General features: G+C 34.5%; 1 protein-coding gene across 2 annotated transcripts in view; it reads left to right on the top strand.

Annotated features, from left to right (window-relative positions):
• The first annotated feature begins 11,539 nt into the window (after positions 1 to 11,539).
• Positions 11,540 to 23,743, top strand: part of BCHE (butyrylcholinesterase) — a 58,563-nt gene continuing 46,359 nt past the window's right edge. Inside the window, exons 1-2 of one of the 2 annotated variants that reach the window (XM_039342287.1) lie at positions 11,540 to 11,697; positions 18,421 to 19,948. In XM_039342287.1, the coding sequence (XP_039198221.1) occupies positions 18,429 to 19,948 (1,520 nt within the window). In that variant the 5' untranslated portion in view covers positions 11,540 to 11,697; positions 18,421 to 18,428. Of the gene's footprint in view, positions 11,698 to 15,216; positions 15,542 to 18,420; positions 19,949 to 23,743 lie in introns of those variants that run through there. The other variant, XM_039342288.1, reaches the window with a different exon arrangement.

The following is a 23,743-nucleotide window of genomic DNA, read 5'->3' as shown; positions in this document are numbered from 1 at the left end:
TCAGCCAGTTTGCATCACTTTAGCAGAACCGGTAGCTAATTTTTTGTTGCCCAGGCCCAGAATGGACTTCCGGAAGCAGCATCTACACAGAAAACTGATTGTTCCCCTATTTGAATCCCACCACTAGTCATAAGTCACCTTCTTGCCAATTTCATTCACTAATGGACCAATCATTTCCTTCACTTTTTTCTTGTTTTTTACATGCTGAAAGAAGTTTTTTTTTGTTACCTTTGACTTTGGTCGCAAGCCTTAGTTCATTTGAGCCTTGGCTTTCCTCACTTCATCTTTGGAGGCTCGGGCTATTTGCTGATATTCTGATATTCTGATATTCTGACTTAGTTATGTGCCCCTCTTTCCACTTTCTATACTTGTCCTTTTTATCTTTCAATTATGCAGCCATGCTGGTTTCTTTTGAGAGCTGTTATTTTTCCTCTTTGTTGGTATTGTGTTAGACTGGGCTTTTATTATCTCACTTTTCAAAATTTCCCAAGCTTCTTGAATTGTTTTCCCCTTGAGGATTCTCATCTATGGAATCCTTCCCAAGCCCTCTCTAAGTTTATTGAAATTAGCTCTCTTAAAGTCCAAGATTCTAGTTTGACTGTATTCTATTGCTTGTATTTCCATAATGTTAAATTCCAATATTGCATGATCACTTCCTCCCAAAGTTCCTGTGGCTTCAACACCTTCTATCATTTTATCTCTGTTAGTGAGAATTAGATCCAAAATGGCTAATCCCCTAGTTCCCTTCTCTACTTTTTGGGAAACAAAGTTGTCTGCTAGGTTTGTCAGGAATCTGTTTGATCTTCCACTTAGTGCAGAGTTTGTCCCCCAGTTGATGTCAGGGTAGTTAAAGTCCACCATTACTATTGTGATGTGTTTCCTACATACCTTAGTTAGCTGACAAGTGCTTTTCAGCTTCCTTGAGATTGTAACTGACAACCATATGGTAATTGGAAACTATAGGTAAGTGGGTTGTTTACCATTTATATTAAATCTTCTGAAAGGCTAATGTGAAAAGTTTGGGGAAAATGTTGCTTTGTTGGACTTCTCAGTCTTTAATTGAATATAAAATAGTTTAATATTGATTGAACAGCCTTCATTATTATATTTAATAGCCACATTTTTTCATTGATGCTTTGATTTCTTAAGTCCTTTATAACTTCTTTTAACTGTATACTATCAAATACTTTTTCATTGGACATAAGGAATATGTACATCTCATGCTCAGTCTATGATCTGCTTGATTGTATGTATGTGGTCAATGGTTAAAGAAGCCAGTTTGCTCCTGAGACTGATGCTCATTCCAGAGTTTTTCCAATCTGTTGGTTATGACATGTGTGAAAAATTTCTGGGCTGTAGAAAATAGGTAGATCAGATAGAAATTTATAATCTCTTGAAGATCTCCTTCTCCTTCTCTTCCTCCTCCTCCTCCTTCTCCCTTTTTTCAACTCTTTGATAATATCTCCTGCATCTAAGCAGTTATTGAAGAATGTGATCACTGTTTTTTGCAAGTATTTCTTCATTCATTTGTTAATTTCTGAGGTAACTGCATATACACCTGGGGCTTTGCTTGACTTTTCTAGTCTTACTTCATGAAGAACCTCATTTGTTTCAATTTTTAGCACTGTTGAGTATCCCTCTGAATGATAACATTATGTGATAGCTGCTTTTGAGGCAATGAAGCTAGTACTCTTTTTCAATTTCTCTTCCTTTGGTTGTATGACATTTATCATCTTTCTTGAAAGGTTTCAAGAGCCCTCTTTTCTGTTGCATTTTTTTCTGACACTTTATGATGCTACCTTTTGCCTTTATTGCTTTTTATGAGTTTGTATAGTCTTCCTTTACTTGTTGCCTTACTTTATGGTTTAGCTCACACAGAGTAAACCTGTCAATTATATTTTTCCCCTTTGAGTTGCTTTTCTTGTGCCATTTGTTATGTGTTTCAGCAAATGTCATAGTTAATTTTTGCAAGTTGCTCCAAGAGGTATTTTAGTGTGACACTGAACCTGCTCCTAAGATTATAAGAGAGAATCTAGATTTGGCCCGAGAAGACCCATTAAATCCATCACGTTGTTGTAGAAGTCATTGGTATGTCTCTCTGAAGACATTGTCCCATGTCTGTTTTTTGTATGTCCTTTAGACTCTCTGTGAGTTATTTGTAGTGATTTGGGTGGATGATTCATCTTTGTGCCTTGTCAGACTTGGAGTAGATATGGCTCTGTAGTTTCCAGCTCCAGACCTTTTTTAGTTGGAGATAAGGTACAGTCTGAGTCAGTGGTGGGATTCAGCCAGTTTGTACCACTTCGGCAGAACCGGTAGCTAATTTTTTGTTGTCCAGGTCCAGAATAGACTTCTGGAAGTGCCATCCATGCAGAGAACTGGTTGTTCACATATTTGAATCCCACCACTGGTTTGAGTCAAGAAACAAGGTTCAAGGCAAGAGGCACAGAGGTTGATGAAAGAGAAGAATGTTAAACATAAAAAAGGGGGAAAAAAGACAACTGATTTTTAAAGAACCCTGGATAGAAGAGACTGTAATACTGCAATAGAAGAAGGGGAAAAAAATATTCCAATCAATCGAGTTCACCAACAGTGATGCCCCAAAGATTTAGGGCATGCTAAACAATTCCTTTATAGACACACTCATATACACACACAGGCACAACCTTCTTTGGTCCTCTGTAAGTTGCCAGGCAATGTGCATTTTGAAAAGTCTAACATTGCAGAGCTAATTAAAAATGGAAACAAACAAACAACTTACCCTTTTTGTGTGATTCCTTGGCATCACTTTTCCATGAAGCTAATCATTCAATAATATATCTGAAAATAGTCTGCAGTGACCAAATTCATGAAAGATATCAAAGACCGCAGAGAATTCTTTGCTCTCCAAAAATAGATACCATGTTTTGCTAATTGTATGTTTTTCAGTGCATTATATAAGGATTATATATCCTGAAAAGAAAAAAAAATCAAGGTTTTAGTAAAAGGAACAGAAATGGTTATGCTTTTTGTTACAATTTCACAATAATAATGCTATCCTTTGAAAGTATTTAGTAAAGAGTATTTGGATATGGAGGATTTTCAAAAAAATATGTAACAATACCTTTTCTTATTTTCATAAACCAACAGTAGAGATTCTGTCATTATCTTTGTACTCATTTTCAACTGTTATGAATAATAAAATATTAATATTTTATACTTCTTCTTCTTCTGCCATATCTGTTATCAGACATTGGCGATCATGTTGGCGATCATGTTTTTATCAGCAGCCGCACGAAAAAGTGCTGCTGAGTTTTGTCCAAGCCAGTCCCTTAGATTTTGAAGCCATGATGTTCTTCTTCTGCCTGGACCTCGTTAGCCTTCAATCTTTCCCTGGAGATTTAAATGGAGTATGCCGTATTTTTCTGGGTGTCGCATCACATGTCCGAAATATTCTTTCATTTTTTAATTGTTTTGATGATTTCCCTTGGCTTTCCCAGGCGGCTTATCACCTCCTCATTTCTGATCTTACACGTAACAGCCGCCTGTAAATCCACATTTCAAATGTTTCTAGTCTCTTCAGGTGGCCTTCTGTCAGAGACCAACTCTCTACTCCATAGTGCAGGATAGAAAAAATATAACATCTGAGAAGCCTGATTTTCTTTTTTTTTTATTGAAAATTTTTTGAAAGTTTTACAAAAAACAAAAAAAGACAACAACAAAAAACAAGACAACCCTCACCCAAACCCTCCCAAACCACCCCCCTCCCTCCTCCCCCCGAGCTTCCCAGACCTGAATATAGGCTTAATTAAAGTTTTAAAAATTCTAAAAAAAATAATCAACTTATAAGATAATTAACAATAAAATATATATAACAATAAAAACATAAGCATTAAGAAAAAAAATACTTTAAAAAAGAAGAAAAAAAGGAAGAAAAAAAGATATAAAAGAAAAGAAAAGAAAGAAAGAATACAATCTATAAAATACAAATTTCAATACAAATTATGAAAAAGCTAGATGGTATTTCTTTATAGCCAATTTGTATTGTATGAAATTTATCCATTTTTCCCATACGGCAAAAAATTTCTCCTGTGATTGATCCTTTAAGAAAGCCGAAATCTTTGCCATTTCCGCCAGATAAGAAACTTTAAAAAACCACTCTTGCAAAGCAGGCAAAGATTCCTTCTTCCAGTATTGCCCTACTAACAGCCTTGCAGCTGTAATCAAATTTAGCATCAATATAGTCTCTTGAGTATCACAATCAGTAACAATACCTAACAAAAATAATTGTGGGGTAAATTTTACCCTCCTTCTAAAAATTCTTTGAATATTCCACCATATCTTAATCCAAAAAGCTTTTATATTTTTACACGACCACCAGATATGATAGTAAGTAGCATTCAAACATCCACATCTCCAACATTTAGGCTGTAAGTCAGGATACATACGAGACATTTTTTGTGGATCAAGGTGCCATCTATAAAACATTTTATAAAAGTTCTCCCTTAGGTTCTGGGCTTGCGTAAATTTAACATTTCTCACCCAGATAGTTTCCCAGGTGTCCAATAGAACTGATTCACCAAAATTTTGTGCCCATTTAATCATACATTATTTAATTAATTCTGATTCTGAATCCAGTTCCACTAGAACCCCATAAATTCTCTTAATATGAGTTCGCCTTTGATCTCTTACTTGTTTAAAGAGATTCTCATCTTCTCTAAGCAAGCCTGTACTACTATCCATCTTCCATCTATCCACTATCTGTCTATATTGAAACCATGAATAAGTAATATTTACATGTACTAAATCTTCCAAAGATTTTAACTGCCAATTTTGACCATCCCATTTAAGTAATTGTGTATAAGAAACCCTATCCATTTTAACTCCTCTCCTTATCCCCTCTATTGCATGCCCAGGTATAGCCCATAGTGGTATTTTAAAATCACTTTTATAATATTTCCTCCAAACCCGAAGTAGAGGAGTCCTTATAATATGAGATTTAAAAACCCGATCCACTTTTTTATTAAAAATTAAGTAAGCATGCCATCCAAAAAGTAAATCCCAACCCTCCAAGTGGAGAATTTCTACATTTGTTAAGTTTACCCAATCACTAATTAGTGTTAAAACCACGGCATCATAATATAATTTCAAATTCGGTACCTTGAGTCCACCTCTTTCACGGAAATCCTGCAAAATTTTTTTTTTTTTTTTTATTGAAAATTTTTACATTTTACAAAAACAAATCCCCTTCCCATACCCCCCCCTACCTCACCCCCCCCTTCCCAACCTCCCAAACCCTCCCCTGGACTTCCCAGAGCTGAGTACAGGCTTAATTAAAAAAAAAAAAAAAAACTTAAAACACTTTTAAAACCTAAACAAATTTAAATACAATCATCATTCTATATAAGCTCCCTCCAAAAACACAAATTTAAACATTACTTTCTTTGAATATCTATATCTATAATATAAAATCTAATTTCTCCCTCTTTCTTTATCCTAAAACGAAAAAATAAACATACAAATCTTTGTTATACCATTAAAGCTAAATACTCTTAAAGAACTTAAAGTAAGTACATATTTCCTTCAATCTTCATAATCTTCTCTCCTATCCAAAAAGAAAAAAAAAAAAAAACAAAAAACAAAAACTTAAAAAACCTATAAGTCCTAAACAAATCTAAGCACATTTAATTAAACAAATTATTTTGTCTTAAAAATATTAATAATAATATTTAAAAACTAAAAACACTTTTAAATCCTAAACAAATCTAAATACAATCATCACTCTATATAAACTCCCTCCAAAACCACAAATTTTTAAAATTTAAAACATTAGAATCCACTCACTAAAATAAGCAAATTATAATCCCTTCAAAACACAAATTTAAACAATATTATCATTAAAGGTTCAAAACTTAAAACAACAAAGTTAATAAACACATTAAACATTTCAATCTTCACCAATAACTAATTCCATCCGTAAAAAACTACATCCTTATCAATCTCAATTATATTAGTATTATTAATTATTCACATTCCAGTTTTTTCCATTCTCCATTCTTCCATTCTTCCATTTCCCTTCTCCATTCTTGTATCAAACTCGTAAGAAATGCTGCAAGTTCTGCCTTAGGAGACTGCTCCAAAATTCCTGAATCTCCCATCGACTCCGAAGCCAATAAGGGTTCCTTAAATTCCTCCTTGTATTGATCTTTACAATTGTAAGTTGTACAAGTTATCCTCTGCCCGTTCCTCTCTTGTTGATGCCCCTCAGACTGAGATTTCCCAGTTTCCATTTCAGGCAACAATTCCACCCTTAAAGATTGCTCCAAAGACTTTGTAGGTCTAACATCTCCCAGAGATTCAGAAACCACTAAATATGAAACTTCCTTAACCTTCTTCTGTTGCTGCTTTTCTTTGGGATTATATACTGCACAAGTTGTCTTCTGCTCCTCAACCTGGACTTGTTGAGGCCTCTCACACAAAGATTCTCCAGTTTTCATAAATATAGGCTCTTCAAACTGTGATTCTACATTCTTTTCTTCCAAAGCTTTAAACTTAATTGATGGCGATGCACATACCCCCAGGACCGAAGTATAAAAATCTTTTGCTTGAGAAACAGTATTAAGTCTATAACATGTCCCCAGGTAATTCACCACCATTCCAATCGGAACATCCCATCTGAATGAAATTTTTCTCTTTTTAAGTTCATTTGCTAAAAAAGCAAACTCCTTTCTTCTTCTTAAAATTTTAGATGGGATCTCTTTAAAAATTATAACATCTTGTGAAGCAATTTGAAATCTCTTCTTATAATAGGCTTGCACAATTTCATTGCGTAAAGATCTTTTACCAAAGTAAATTACCACATCTCTTGGCAGATTCTTCTGTGCTGCCACCACAGAGTTAACCCTAAATAATTTTTCAATTTCATTAAGTATTCCCTCTTTTTCTTTATTCAAAATCAATGCAAAGTCCTTTGCAACCATCTCCTTCAGATCTCCTTGCAAAGACTCTCCCAGGCCTCTAATTCTTAAGGCATATTCCATTTGTCCATATTGAAGCATAAGAATCTCATTTTCCATTTCTTTTTCCATACTTTCAATTTTCCCCTCCATTATGTCCACTTTTTCAGCTACCTCTTCCACATGGGAGTTCACCTTTTCAAGAACAGAAGCAACACCTTCTAAAGCCAAAACAAAATCTTGTCTCAAGATCTTATTGTTTTCCTCTAAAATCTTTTTCATTTCTGCCCTAATTTGAATTATAACATCTCCCATCATGTCTTGCAAGTCCTTCATAGTTATTAGCTGACCCCCAGAAGAGGGTGAAACTGTTGATTTAGAAACTGTAGAAATCCCTGGACGCTTTGGAGCCATCTTAAAGAAAAACCTTTAGTCCTTCTTAAGCAATTATAAAAATTCCTTCAAAAATCATAACTCCCTCCAAAGAAGGTCATTATAATAAAAAGAAAAAAGGGAAAAAAAGGAAGAGAAAAAGAATTAAAAAAAAGTTTTACTCCTTCTTAAAAATTACAAAAAATTAAACAGAAAAAAAGTCCTTCAAAAAAGGGTCATTACAATAAAAAAAAAAAGGGAGTTCAAAGGAAAAAAAAAGGGAGAAGGGAAAAAAAAAAATAATTAAATAAAAAAAGTCCGTTCCAAAAAAAATACTTAGAGATACCAAAAACAACCATTCCAATCATAAGGAAATAAAAAGAGAAAGGGAAAGGAAAGAAAGAAAAACACCAAAAAGCCTGCCGGTCAGCATTCTAACTTCCAGAAAAAAAAACACCGAGGAGTTTGCCGATCGCCATTTTACTTTCCCTTTCAACAAAGAAAAAAAATAAAAAGAGAGAATAAAAATAGAAACAAATCTTAAAACTTAAAATCCAAATAAGTCAAAGAAAGCAAAAACTAAATCCTCTACTCAGCTCTGTCCATTTAAAAAAAAAAACTCACCAGTTCTCTTTAAGCACGGAGGTGTTTGCGGCGGCTCGTTTTGTCCCTGAGGACAAAAACAGCTGGGAAGCGGAGACAAGTCTGAACTCCGTGGGAGCACTCCTTTCACCCCCCCCAAAAAAAAACTTGGGGGGTGCGAAAGAGGCTCTACCACTATTCAGACACTCTCTACCCCCCCCCTTTGCCCGGGAGGGGGATTTTGAACCGCTGAACAGCTGATATCTGCTGTTCATAGCGGTTCTTACACTTACCCAGGAGGACGGCTACAAAGTAGCCGCCATCACGCACGCAAAATCCACCGGAAGTCCGGAAATCCTGCAAAATTTTAAGCTTTACCCTTGGTTTCTTCCCTGCCCAAATAAATTTATTAATACCTTTCTGCCATTCATTTAAATTAACCTCATTCTTTAAAATGGGTAACATTTGAAACAAAAAAAGAAATTTTGGTAAAACATTCATTTTAATCACTGCAATTCTTCCCATAAGAAATAACTGTAACTTCTCCCAATTCTTTAAGTCTTTCTGTACCCTGACCCACAGCCTTTCATAATTATATTTATACAATTTTGCATTAGAAACAGACAAAGTAACCCCCAAATATTTTGTCTTATCAACAACCTCAAAGTCAGTCAAATTAACCAAAATCTGCTTGTCCAAATTAGTCATATTTTTAGGTAATATTTTAGTCTTATTATTATTAATTTTAAAGCCCGAAACCTGTCCATATTGATAAATCAATTGTAGTAACTTTACTACAGAATAGGTAGGTTGAGACAAAGTAACCACCAAGTCATCTGCAAAAGCTCTTAACTTATATTCTTTTTTGTTTACTTCTATTCCCTTTATTTCCTGCGACTCTCAAATTTTAATCAGCAAAATTTCCAATGTTAAAACAAACAGTAACGGTGACAATGGACATCCCTGTCTTGTGCCTTTTTCTATTGCAAAAACCTCTGACAAACCCCCATTGACAATAATTTGTGCCGTTTGTTTTTGATATATAGAACCAAAAGCTTGTAATATTTTTTCTCCAAAGTTCATCTCCTCAATTACTCTTAACATAAACTGCCAGTTCAATTGGTCAAAAGCTTTTTCAGCATCTAAAAATATCAGCCCAGCAGAGATTTGGTTATTTTTATCTAAATATTCTAATAAATTAACAACTTGTCTAACATTATTTTTCATGTACCTACCAGTTATAAAACCCGATTGATCCTTATGTATAAGCTGATACAAAACCCTCATGAGCCTTTGTAAAAATCTTATAATCTACATTTAAGAGAGATATAGGCCTATAATTCTTTGGTAAGGTAAGATCTTGATCCTCTTTTGGAATCAAAGATATAAAAGCACTGTGCCATGACAGAGGAATCTCTGAACCCTGTAATATGTTATTAAAAAGCTCACATAAAGGTTGGGTCATCTCTTCTACTAAAGTTTTATAATAAATGGATGTCAAACCATCCGTACCCGGCGCTTTGCCTAATTTGAATTGTTTAATAACTGTCACAATTTCCTCATTAGTAATTAAATCATTAATTTCTTGTTTCTGATCTTCTGTTAATTTAGGAAAATTGGCCTCACTTAAATAATTATTTATATCTAAAAATTGTACATTAGTACTCTTATATAATTTTTGGTAATAATCTAAAAAAGATTTCTTAATCAACTCCTTCTGATACACTAATTTGCCATTGTAATTTATTTTGTCTATGGTTCTCTGTCTCTGTTTCTTTCTTAATTGATAGGCCAACCATCTCCCTGGTTTATTAGCATTACAAAATGTATTTTGTTTCATAAACAATAAGTTAGTTGCAGTTTGATCAGCCATCAGCATGTTAAATTGTGTTTTTAACAATTTTATAGATTCTTTAATCTTTTCATCTGTAGGATTTAGAATCAGAGACTTTTCTTTTAATTTAATCTCATCTTCCAATTCCTTACGTTTCTGGATCAGAAAGCCTGATTTTCAATCTTAGGCAAAAGACCTTTTTCATTTTGAAGATGCTGTTCAAGCTTTCTCTATCTTTGTCTTTACTTCAGTGGTCATGTCACAGCATTCACATAAATTAGAACTGAGGTGCGTGATCCTTTCAACTTTTTCTAATGGTATTCCTTCTGAATTTATTGGTGGTAAATTAACGTGTTGTTTGCTGATGACCATGATCTTCAAGCTGTATTTTTCAGATATTTCTGTGACTCTGTTGATGAGGAACTGAAGGTCATTATGCTTACTGGCAAGCAGAAGTGTATTGTCAGCATAACTTAAATTATTGATCCAAACACCATTTACTTTGATGCTAGCATTGGTGTTCTTCAGTATCTCGTTGAAGATTGACTCAGAGTAGATATTGAACAACAGTGGAGACAGAATACATCCCTGTCTGACCCCTCTTCGTATTTCTGCATCAGCTGAGTATTTTTGGCCTAGTGTCACATTTGCTACCTGATGCCAATATAGATTCTTTATGATTTGGATGTCTTTGTCATCTAGTCCCCCTTGTTTCAGGATTTATAATAGTTTGCTGTGTCTTATTTTATCAAATGCTTTTTCAAAATCAATGAAGCACATGTCAGCCCTGTGATTGACATCTGTACAATGCTGTACAAGAACTTGAATGCTGAATAGTGCATCTTGTGTACCAAGATTGTTTCTGAAACCAATTTGTGTGTTACCTAGACGCTCCTCAATTTTGTTGTATATTCTTGTGTGAATTATTCTCAGGAATATTTTCAGGGCATGACTCATTAAGCTTATTCTTCTGTATTCGATACACTTCTTTGCATTTATTTTTTTGGGGGATTGTCACAAAGGTTGATTTTAGCCAATCATTTGGTATCTTTCCTGTTTCATATATTCGATTGAAGAGCTGCAGTAAAAAAATCTTCCCATTGTCTTGCAGCAATTTTAAAATGTCTACTGGGATATCATCAGGTCCTGTGGCTTTTCTTGTTTTTGCTATTTTTATTGCATGTTCAACCTCCTCCATAGTGATGTTTGGTCCAGTTATTCTACTTCCCATTCTGTATCATTTATATCATATTTTATACACATCCTGCAATATTTGCTTGCTTCCTCCCTCCCTCCCTCTCTCCCTCTCTTCCTCCCTTCCTCTCAATATTCTTATTTTCTTATTTTCTTCCTTGAATGTTTTTCTTCTGTTATCTCCCTTGTTTACTTCTCTTTACAAAAAAGAAGCAAAACAAAATCAAAACAAAATTGAAAATATATAAAAAATGATGTGATCTCCATTTAGGACCCATCAGATTTTCTGATGTCCAAGAACATAGTACAATACCTTTTTTATTCTTATCCATGAATGGAACAAGACAAAAGCAAACATGGGCAGGGGAGGGAGTACAGATATCTTTTCTCTGACTTTTTTCTTCTGTAGAAGTAAAAGAGAGTTGGTAGCTTTTTCAAATGTCTTTCATTTCCCATTTTCTAAGAAATCAAAGAAGTTTGAATGTTCAAATCCCCTGCTTCTGTTAAATCTCAAATCTTTCAGCTATTTTGAACAGATGTCAGATATAAAGACTGCCTGCCTTCAGATCAAACTCCTGTTGCCAAGTCTCGCGATCGCTGTCCTAAACAGTTGATTATAATGTCAGCAGTCCAATTTGGAAGCTTTATAGAAACAGCTGAACACTGCAGTTTCCTGAAGTATTAAAGAGCGTTGCGTGCTCTTTCTCTCTCCCTCTCCCTCCCTCTCTCTCTCCCTCTCTCTCCCTCTTCTCAGTTGGCTTCTCTATAACACGAACTGGGGTAAGAGATTCTCTATTTACATTGATCTCTATCAGCATAAGTTATAGTTAAGCTTGATATGTACAGAATTGCACTCTGCTAAAATGCTATGTTCTGTCCATGTGTTGCTCTGCTGAGAATACAAAGTTTATTCTGCAAATGGAAATGATGTAACAAGTAAGCAGGCAGGTGTATTGAACCATAGCATTATTCAATGGATTCTGGGCTAAGTAAATTAAACTGAATTTTTAAAAAATCATTTATTAATTTAACCACTTTCTGAATTTAAATTGAGGTCAAATTGCCTTGTATATAGATTTTTGGTTGACTAAAGATTTACAAAGAGAGGAAGCAATCACTGAGATCAATTTGTGTTGCTTCATTGAATGCTACTAGTGAAGTATATTCTGCTTAACTGCCATGGAGTAAGGCTATATTTTTAAAAATAAACATATCTAAACTTGTGTCTCAATTTGGATGTCTCTTGAAACAAACTTTTTAATCACTTTTAATCTTATGAGAACAAGATAGATTTGTTTTGAATTGCTTTGGGTTAACAAGAATCAATTTAAGGACATCTACATCTAAACATATATATATGTGTGTTTATGTATATGTGTATATATATATATATATATATATATATATATATATATATATATACACATAAAATTCCTATTGCCAAATATTTGACTTCCTGAAATGCTAATCGGTGGAAAATTAAAACAGTTCAAAAAGTGTTACATAGACCATTTGGTATGTACAACATTATGACAGGTTCCAGTATATATAGTTAATAGCTAACATTGGCTGCTAGCCAGCACATTGCTATATGTACTTGTGCTCATATTAATAGAATGACTGCCTATGAAATGTACCATTTTGTTTGAGCACCATTTCAGATATAGAGACTGGTAAACATTTGGATTGGTTTTCTTTCTTGTATAATCTATAAATATCTTTATAAAGCAAGGAAAAGGATCTTGACATTTGATTCTTTTCCTTTTTTTTCAATGCTGATTCCTTTCTTCAAGCATAGGGGTCTAAATATTTTGTTTGTAAATTCTGAGTGTATGCAACTAAACAACAGGCATTCTCTAGGTGTTGGAAATAGCTGTACTTAACTGAATGTTTGAGTTTTCTGTGAATGGAATGTTTTGTTTTTGTTTCAAGATGCATGAAATATAGGTTCGGTACTCCACATATTTACTTGTAAATAATTCCTTTGAAATCTGTATGGTTTAAATATAATGTAATGCAGAAAAGATAAAGACCAGTATTTCAACATGTTTCCCCTCACTTTCTTAAGTAAGTTAAATCATTTTGATTAATGTCTTATAGGATGAAACAGTTTGTAATTAAAAGTGTAGTTTAGATTTCAATCCAACTCACATTATATATTTAGTAAGACCTGCTTCAAAGTAGACATATTTAGGCTCATCTCATGTTTTTCCTTTCCAGTTTTTATTACAAGAGAAAAAATGATTTACACTTTCAATAAATCTAAGCATTTACAGCTCAAATCAACATCTTTCAATTGTGAAAATAAGAGCTTGTGTAGTTTACTATAACATTGAACTCAATTTAGTACTGATAGAAATATGTAGCCTTGATTTTTTTTGTTTTTGCATTATTTGTAGCATATCTAAGAATAATTACTATCAAAATGCAAAGGGATGTACTTCTAAATAGATATAAATAGGACTGTGTTTTAACTTTTTTAAAAAAAATGAATTCTTTTTTCTTTTTTTGATAACGTCATTTTCCCCACCCAGTTTTTATTGTTATCTAAATGCTTAGCACAATTTTTCTCAATCTGGGCAATTTGAAGATATGTGGACCTCATCTCCCAAAATTCCAACATGGGAATTGAAGACTTGAATTCTGAGAATTGAGTGAATTCTTGAATTGAAGAATTCTGGAAGTTATCCACACATTTTCAAGGTGTTCACACATTTTAAGTTTCCCAGGTTGAGAAATTTTGGTTTAGAATGCTCTACCTGTCATCTCTACCTGCAATGATTGGGAAAATAATGAAATATTGTCCTATTTAACAGATGTGCATCTAAGAAAAAAATGGAAGTCATTCTTTAGATGTCACTGGATTATTCCCCAGTAACTCCTCCCACTGAATATCTATGGCTAGCTATAATTGAAAGGAGCTATGTACAGCTATACTGTACCTATAAGAGAGAAATAAAAATACTGAAATTGATTGGTAATATAGTGACTAGCAAATATAGGATCTCAGCAAAAGCATTCATATAATTTAATCTTGAACATACAGTTATTTGTAAACTTGCCACTCCATACCAATTGTTCAGCCCTGCTCAGTATACTAAACCAGGAATCAACTCCATATGAAGGCTAAGGCCATTTTTATTGAGATTGGCTATAATAGTAGAATGTTGCAAGTCTGATTATGCTGTACTTCCTCTTTCTTTATATACTCTAGTGAATTTGTAAACTGCAAACCCAAATCTCTTCCCAATGTTATCTAATTGTTCTAGACTTTAAAATTTTTTTAACCTCTTTTGCCTACGTTACAGTTTCTGCACATTTCCATCAAGATTAGCTACCTTACTCTCTATATAATAGAGACTTGGACTTCTCTAGCTAATGAAAGTTGACATAGTCTTTGTCTGGACCTGCTAAATAAATCCCATCTTCCTCCTTATCGTAAAGAACACACAACGTCTCATATCAGCTTAATCTCTTTGTCCAACTGCATGATCAACAGTGGCAACTTTTTAGGACCTCACGATAATATTCCTTCCTGGTATCTGCTGAAATGTGCTTTACCACTGAATCAGGATTAGAATCAGGATTTTTTTTAATGATGGTGTATTTGTCATGGTTACTTGAGATGCCTTAAACATATTCTTTGAAATGGAAAAGGCAGGATAGACTATTAAGAATCCATACATGCACATGGCTTCTTTCCCAGTCTTGAAAATAAACTGTGGTTTCATTAGTCAGAGCTGCTGATTTTGCAGAGTTCAAGATATAAGTAATCATGTATTAAACAAGTTTCCAGACATTGAAATTCCTTCATGTTTGTACATGGATCACTCTTACATTTATTAAATAGCATGGCAAAAGAAAAACAAAATGTCTTTGCATTCAATAATGAGAAAAGAACCTTGGATATCATTTTTGTATCTGGCATTCTTGAAACAGATGTTTGACTCCATCTCCAGTGAAAAAATATTTTAAAAGGATGACAGTGTTTATTCAGTTACTGCTGAATAATTTACAAAATATACAACACAAAAATCAAATTAAATAGATGAGTTAGAATACAATCATGGTAAGGAATTTCTATTGTAAAATAATAACAAAATATGCAAATACAATAATGTGTATTAATATACTGTGCAAGTATATGTCTATATCAGTGGAGTAAAAATGCACATCACCTAAAATAAAATAAGTAGGATGAGCGCAGAATTTGCATAACAAATAAGAATTCATACATAAATTATAAGTGGTTATGCCTGGCACCAGTTATGACTTATTTTCATTGCTGTAACACAAAAATTGGCTATTGAAAAAATAACGGAAAGTTCATTCACACAGAGGTTGTCTGGCCTTTTTGGCAATTTACATCATCACCATCATCATCATATCATCATCATCATCATTTTAGCCATTGTCTATCCACTGCAGAATGAAGGCTTCTACTGCACGTTTCCAACCAATACAATCCTGAGCTTTATTTTGCCAAATATTAATAGACCTAATATCCCTGTAAAAATTTATAGTGTAATTATACATGATAAATGGATGCAATCTTTTTCTCACTATGTAGCAACTGCACTTGGTAGATGGGGTCTTGAGGATAAGCCTTACAGCAAAACAGATGGTAAGATATTATATCTAGTTTTTTAAAAAAAATATCTTCCACCTCAGGGAAAGTTAGATCTGTTAGATATTTTGCTGGTTCCCAAAAGCCCTTGTTTATCCAATTTCTGCCATATTGGGGCAACCTATCATCATCTGCTTTATTCTTTGGTGGGCAGTTATTTGATTTGGCCAAACCTTGGAGAAATTAGGAATAGTACAGAAAGCCTATCATTTCTGTAGTCTTGCTTCCTGGCAAGAAGCATCCATGTTCCTCAACTTGAAATGAAGTTTGAGGACTGAGTCCATTCAAATTACATTTAAGTATTTCTCAGATTCCCTAGAGCAGTTTTATTATATACCAGACATAGAACATAGAATAATAGTGTTGGAAGGGACCTTGGAGATCTTTTAGTCCAACCCTATGCTCAAGCAGGAGACTCTATATCATTTCATACTTTGGAGATCTTTTAGTCCAACCCTGTGCTCAAGCAGGACACTCTATATCATTTCATACAAATGATTGTCCAGTCTCTTTTTGAAATCCTTCAGTGATGGAGCACCCACAATTTCTGTAGGCAAGCTGTTTCATTGGTTAATTGCTCTTACCATTAGGAAATTTCTCCTTAGTTCTAGGTTGCTTCTCTCCTTAGTTAGCTTCCAACCATTGTTTCTTGTCTCGTCTTTGGAAAATAGTTTTGTCTTTGTAGGATCCCCTCAAATATTGGAACAATGCTATCATGTCCCCCCTAGTCTTTCTTTTCATTATACTAGACATATCCAATTTCTATCATCATTCTTCGTACATTTTAGCCTCCAGCCTCTAATCATTTTTGTTGCTCTTCTCTGCACTCATTCCAGAGTTTCAGCATCCTCTTTGTATTGTGGTGACCAGAACTGGATGCAGTATTCCAAGTGTGGTCTTACTAAGACTGTGTAAAGTGGTACCACAACTTCCCATGATCATGATCCTATCCCTCTATTTTTTTAAAAAAAACTTTATTGGTTTTTAAAACCTAAATCATGTAATAGGTGATTAACAGTGTGTTTGCCTAGCTTACATTTACAAAGGAAAATCATCCACAATTAATATCTATAATCCATAATTCACGTATTCACACAAATGTTTCTTTTTTGTTAATTTTCACTTTAATATTTAAATATTTTCCCTTTAATCAATATCATGTTTGATCAATGTGTTTTGCTGAATCGAAGCGTTTTTTTCCTCTATTTTTCCCCAACCAATCATACAATTTGTTCCAGATTTCATAGTAATCTGTTTCACTCTTATCCTTAAGTTCTAACGTCAACCTATCCATTTCAGCACAGGATTAAATCTTATTTATTACTTCTTCTTCTGAGGGTGTCTCACTGTCTTTCCATCTCTGTGCAAAGACTAATCTTGCTGCTGTTAGCATGTGTAATAATAGGTATAAGGATCCTTTATTGTATCTATCTTTAGTGATACCCAGAAAAAAGAGTTCTGGTTTTAGCTCAATGTTCTGCATTAGTATTTCTTCTAACCACTGTTTTATTAAATGCCAAAATTTTTGTGCTTTTGAACATTCCCACCACCTATGGTAATAGGTCCCTAGTGATTCTTTACATTTCTAACATTTTGGGAGGTCATTTTGTCCATTTTGGCTAATCTCACAGGAGGAAGGTGCCACCTATAAAACATCTTGTATAAATTTTCTTTGTACGCAGTAGCTAGTGTGAGCTTCCTATTCTATCCCTCTATTAAAGCATAACATTCATCCATGCACATGTTGTTCCTGTAAGATCCTCAATGAGTAAAGTTTAAAGATAAAATTTTATATTTCTTTATGGAATGCAGAACATTTACTGTTCCTTTCAATTCTTTCCTCAATACTTGGCTCTTATAGTGTGGCTTTTCATTTGCTCTTGCATTCAACTGAATCAGTGAAATATTGTCTCTGATAATCCTTCTCTGTCCTTCACTTCCTTTGATACTGCCATACACTTAGGAAGCACTTAAAGGAAAAACATTCCTATTTTCTACTCTCAGCTTTCAGAATCTTAGCTGGCAACGAGCAAAACAGCCCTTCAAGAGTTCAACAGCTGTATTTTCCACAGAAATTAATTCTGTTCCTTTTAAGGATAGAAGCATTACTCAAATGACTTGAGAACAGATTGTTTAAAATGACAGTAATAAGGACATAGAATACATTTTTTCCCTTTCCCATATCTTTCTTTCAAGAGGAAATTACTCAAAATATCCAAGTTACTGCATATTATTATGGAGTTTTTCCCCTTTTTATATTTATTAAGAATATAAAAATATGAATTTTTTACTATTGTTCAGGTATTGATTCCCAGACTAAAATTTGATACATTACTAAGCAGAGTCAATAGGAAGTACATATTCATGTATATACATCTACATCTACACAAAAACACACATACAGAGACAACCATTCCTAGGCAAACAAGTTGCCGTATAGACCTTGTTTCTTCTGTCTGTTCTGCATAACCTTGGCCTCATAAAATGTCAGTGATGATTCAACCAATGATTTCACCTTTTCTAAAGTCACTTGTTTCAACAAAGTTCTCCTGTACCAATCCTGAATCCTTTCCAATCTACCACTATTTTTATTAATTAAATTTCATAGAATTATAGTGCTAGAGTCCAAACACTGCCCAAAACAGGAATCCTTATACAATCCCTATTATCTTTTCTTCACTTCCATCTGGTTATACTTTGCAAATAATGAAACTGGGACAGTTTCCCAACTATTCTGTCTTTGAGGTGCATTTACTTTGAGTACAGTTTCCAGTTAGTCTTTTGAGACTGTACAACAGAGCTCCCCAATGCAGTGGCTCACTGCATTTGTGCATCTGAAAGTTCTGCTTAAACTCTTTCTTTTTCTTTTATTTCAGAATTCATAATGCATACCAATGGGATGTGCAGCCTCACAAAAGTTACCATGTGGCTTCTGTTGTTCTGTATGTTTGTCAAGAATGTGTTCCCTACTGGAGATGACACCATCATTGCTACTAAGAATGGAATGGTCAAAGGTATTCATTTACCTGTGCTTGGTGGAACAGTAACTGCATTTCTTGGGATTCCTTTTGCAACACCACCAATTGGTAGTCTACGTTTCAAAAAGCCACAACCTCGAGAACAATGGAAAGGAACTTGGGATGCCACTAAGTATCCCAATTCTTGTTTTCAACTCCCAGATAATACTTTCCCTGGCTTTGAAGGATCAGAGATGTGGAATCCAAACACAAAGCTTAGTGAAGACTGCCTTTATCTCAATGTATGGGTTCCTTCTCCCAAGCCTAAAAATGCATCAGTCATGGTATGGATTTATGGAGGTGGCTTCCACAGCGGGACATCTTCACTCTCTGTTTATGATGGCAAGTTTCTAGCTCAAGTGGAAAGAGTCATTGTTGTGTCAATGAACTATAGATTAGGGCCTTTTGGATTCTTAGCTTTGCCAGGAAATAAAGATGCACCAGGAAATGTAGGTTTGTTTGATCAAAGGCTAGCACTTCAATGGATCCATGACAACATAGGAGCCTTTGGAGGTAATTCTAAAAGTGTGACCTTGTTTGGAGAAAGTGCAGGAGCAGGGTCTGTAAGCTTCCATCTTCTTTCTCCTCAAAGCTATCCTCTCTTCACTAGGGCCATCATGCAAAGTGGATCTGGGAATGCTCCTTGGGGTACAATTTTATCATCTGAAGCAAGAAGAAGAACTTTAATTCTAGCTGAACTCCTCCACTGTACTGGCAAAAATGAAACTGAGATCATTTTTTGTCTTCAAAACAAAGATCCCAAAATTATATTGGAGAAAGGAGGAGATATTTTAATATACACTGGTCTCATAAATCTGCATTTTTGTCCCATAGTTGATGGTGACTTTCTTGCTGATATGCCAGAAATATTGCTGAAAAATGGACAGTTTAAACAAACACAGATCTTGATAGGAGTAAACAAAGATGAGGGTACAACTATTCTTGTGTATGGTGCTCCTGGCTTTAGCAAAGATAACAACAGTGTTATCAACGAAACAGAATTCCAGGCAGGTTTGAAAGTTGCCTTTCCACAATTAAATGAAATTGGATTGGAATCTATTGCTTTTCACTACACAGACTGGGAAGATGAGAAGAGTATTTTCAATTATCGTGATGCCATGGATGATATCGTTGGGGATTACTATTTCATATGCCCTGCAGTAGAGTTCATAAAACAGTTTGCCTTGGCAGGGAACAATGCTTTTTTTTATTTCTTCGAGCACAGATCTTCAAAACTTGCTTGGCCAGACTGGATGGGAGTTCCACATGGTTATGAAATTGAGTTTGTATTTGGATTACCTCTAGAGCAAAGAGTTAATTATACTAAAGCAGAGGAAGCATTGAGCAGATCTATACTGAAGTACTGGGCAAATTTTGCAAAAACTGGGTAAGGGCTGTTTTATTTCACAATATGGCAACTTTTCTTGTTATTTCTCTTCAGACATTGAAAGTATTGTTTCAGTGCCTGCTTATAAGAATGACATCTGGCTATTCCTGCTCTGTTATTGATTAATATAATTGTTCACAGATATTGGCAATGATGTTAAAAATAATATGGGATGCTGATGTTGATATCAGTAATAGAGTATATTTGCATTGAAAAATCTGCTAGTTATTTCTCTAGACAAGATACTTCCTAATACATTCAAAAGTTGACAATGTTGGATTATGCTTTGGTATTATTAGTCATTAACTATCTCTCCAGAGAACTGAAACTTCATTTGTCATCACAACAGCTGATGCATTTGAAGGCCAGTGTTTCAAGTTGCAAAGTATGACATTCCATGTATCCTTAGCTTTTCTACCATCATGTTCTTCAACATACCAAGAGGAAAATTTGAAAGGCAAGGAATAATTGTACAAAATGACCTTTAGCACTAGAACATTAAATTAATCTACATTAAACATAAGAAAGAAACTATAAGAAAGTAGAAAACCCATACATGTACTGTCTTTTTGTCTGTACATCCATTCACTCATCCTCATATATTACATGAGTGTAGTAACAAAGATTGTATCATGGTGAATATATACCTTTAAGGGCAATCTGAGAAACAGCCAATGATCAGTGAATGAATTCCTGAATTTATTACAACAAAGATCTCCTGACCATTTTCTCAATCAGTATGTTATTGATAGTCTTATCATTAATTTGTCTTAAGGTTACCTATTTGCATGGTACAGAATAAAAATAAGACTAAAATGCCAATCCAAATTTCAGAGTACACATTTTTAAAAGATAGGCCAGAAGCATCTATGGTAGGAGTGAAATGTATCTAGGTCAATTATATGCAACAAATAAAATTACTTAGCATTTTCCCCTTTTATTTCCTATATAAAAATTCATGCAGAGTAGATACATTCATCTAGAAGCTGACATATCAATCAACTTCGATTTTCTTAAGTTTTTTCCCCCTATTTCCATGTCAGTTTATAGGCTCTCTTTGAAAAGGAAATTAGAGAAAATAAAATATGATTTCTGAAATTCTTTCCAACTCCTTTATAAACAGTGGCCATAATATGCATTTCGTGTTTGCACATACACCTATATAAAGTATGTATGTGTATGTGTGCATGTGTGCATGAGAAAGAAAAAAAAAGGGAGAGGTAGGGGGAGGCAGGAAGGATATTTTAATCACGGTAAATTTGTATATGTTGATCAGTCTTTCTGTGTTACTGCTCTTACCTCATGTTGTATATGTTTATATTGCACTGGGAAGCACAGAATGGCTGTATATACTCATTACTGGGTCATATGAACAGAAGAAGAATGGGGCTTTCCCTTCCATTGGGATGCACTGAGAAATTTATCAGAAATCTTTTTTTTCCCCTATAGTCCCAGCTGAATACAGCTCATTTTTAAATCTGGCCTTTCTTTTGCCAATCTCTCTTCCATGCACCCCAGAAATCTGGAATAGTTTTCAGAGATGGAGTAGCAGTTCCCCATTTGAAAATGAGGGTCTTTCTAATTTAATCTCAGAACTGACTTTTGATTGACTGATATCACTTTCATCTGCTAATGTTGTAGAACAAGACAGATATCAATTCACTTGGAATCCTAAGATATAGATCCCAGATCTTTTTTTCTGTTGCCCTGAGCAACCCTGAAAAATTACAAGAAAACCCATGTATTTTTTAAAAAAAAACTGATGGAAGATATAGGGATGAAAAGAAAGGGGAAAAAAACCTCTCTGATTGAAAAAAAACTTTCCAGTAAAAGTCATGTAGTTCCAGTAATTGGACAGGAAGTATTTTTTCCTGTTTCAGTATACAAAATAACAGAGTTGGAAGGAATCTTGGAGGTCATCTAGTCCAACCCCCTGCTCAAGTAGAAGACCCTATACCATTGCAGACATATGGAGTCTTGGTTTTAAAAACATACACAATATTCATAGCAAGAAAGACTATCTAAAAATGCAGACCTCATCAATCACCTGATTTGTATGATTCCAGATAATAAAAGAAATACATGATCTCCCATATATATGTAAATAAATATGGGAAATGTGAAAATCGTCCCATTAACTAAAATGAAATCTAATTTGGATCAAAGATAAAATAGTGTTCTATTTGATATTAATGGCCAAGGTAAACCAAGGTTATTCTGAGAATGACTTGAATTTTCATTCTAACTGCTAGTCAATTCAAATCAGTTAATAACTGTAAAAATTAAATGGAGAAAGAGTTGGAAGAGAAAAATAATTCAGCCAGTGGGAGGCTTGGTAGAGCTTGGAAATCTCATATTAATAATAATAATAATAATAATAATAATAATAATCCCAGTGAGGCACTACCTTGACGTGGTTGTGGGGCTTGTGTACTCTGAGGAAGATGAGAGCTATGCCAGAGGTTCAACCATACTGGACAGGTCTCATCAGAGGAGTCAGACAAAGAGTGTCTCTCCCATACAAAATATGGTGAGACGTAAATTTCAGAATGCCATACCGGCTCGGATGTCGCCCGGGTTAACAAGGTCCGCGCTAGATATTGGAGTTCCTGGATATCTGGTGAAAAATGGGTTACAGGACTCAGGACTGTTGGCTGAGCAACCAGGGCCAGCAGCTGCAGAACTACTGGAAGAAAAGGTGTTTACCCGTCGCAGATACACAGTGATGGAAAACAAAGAAATAATGATCTGTTACTACAGATCAAGTCCAACAAGACGAGGATATCTAAAACGAATGCACCAGTTCTGGAAAGAACAACATCCAGAATCAGAAATAACAGAACAGAGACTAGCAGATCAACGCCGATTTATAACACGAAATAAAGTATTCACAGAAACAGAATTGGACGAACTGCAAAGGTTTACCCAGGGCAAAGAAATCAAAGCCTTACCAGAAGTAATTCAGAATGTAGAGGCAAACCAGGGGGAGTTGGCAGTGAAGGAATCCAGTAGAGATATACAACTGTTCTCATTTGGAAACCAGGCACCTCTTCCTCAGGAAGAACAAAACCCTCTAACTAAAGAAATAAAAGAATTGAAACAAAGAATAACTGAGCATCTAGAACAGCACAAAAACAACAGAATAAGGCTGCCTGCATTGAAGCTTGTTTCAAAGAAACAGCTAGCACAAGCATTAAAAGATGCAAATACTGCAATAGCAAGTATAAGCACCAATTCACTGCAAGAAACAAACCAACTAATGTACAGCACAGCTGCAGTTATAACTGAATACCTGGGATGCAAAATCAACAAAGAAGAAAAACAAACAAACAGTGCACCACAAAAATGGAAGGTTAGACTAGAAAATAAGATCAGCAAGTTAAGATCACATGCAAGCAAGCTAGAACAGATGAAAGAAAAGAAGCTGAAGAACAAGAAGACCAAAGAATACCTAATCAAGAAATACCACTTAGAAACAAGGAAGATCAAGGAAGCACTGGAAATAATAAAGCAACAAATAACAGCTATAGCCAGGAAAATCAGTAGATATGAAGCTCGAATTGCAAACTATAGGCAGAACCTCCAATTTCAATCCAATCAGAAACGTTTCTACCAATCCATCAATGGAGAAACTGCAAGGAATCAGTCAGTACCTGACAAGGAAGAAACAGTGCAGTTCTGGAAGCAGATATGGGATAACCCAAAGAAATACAACAAGGATGCGGCTTGGTTAAAAGAGGTGGATGCAAATAAAACAGAAGTTGAAATGAAAGAACTAGTAATAACAACAAAAAT

The sequence above is a fragment of the Crotalus tigris genome, unplaced genomic scaffold (genome assembly GCF_016545835.1).
Source record: "Crotalus tigris isolate CLP2741 ecotype Arizona unplaced genomic scaffold, ASM1654583v1 scf7180000017783.2778290, whole genome shotgun sequence".
Lineage (NCBI taxonomy): Eukaryota > Metazoa > Chordata > Lepidosauria > Squamata > Viperidae > Crotalus > Crotalus tigris.
Note: the sequence above shows the minus strand (reverse complement) of the source record. Positions and strands in the feature narration are given on the sequence as shown.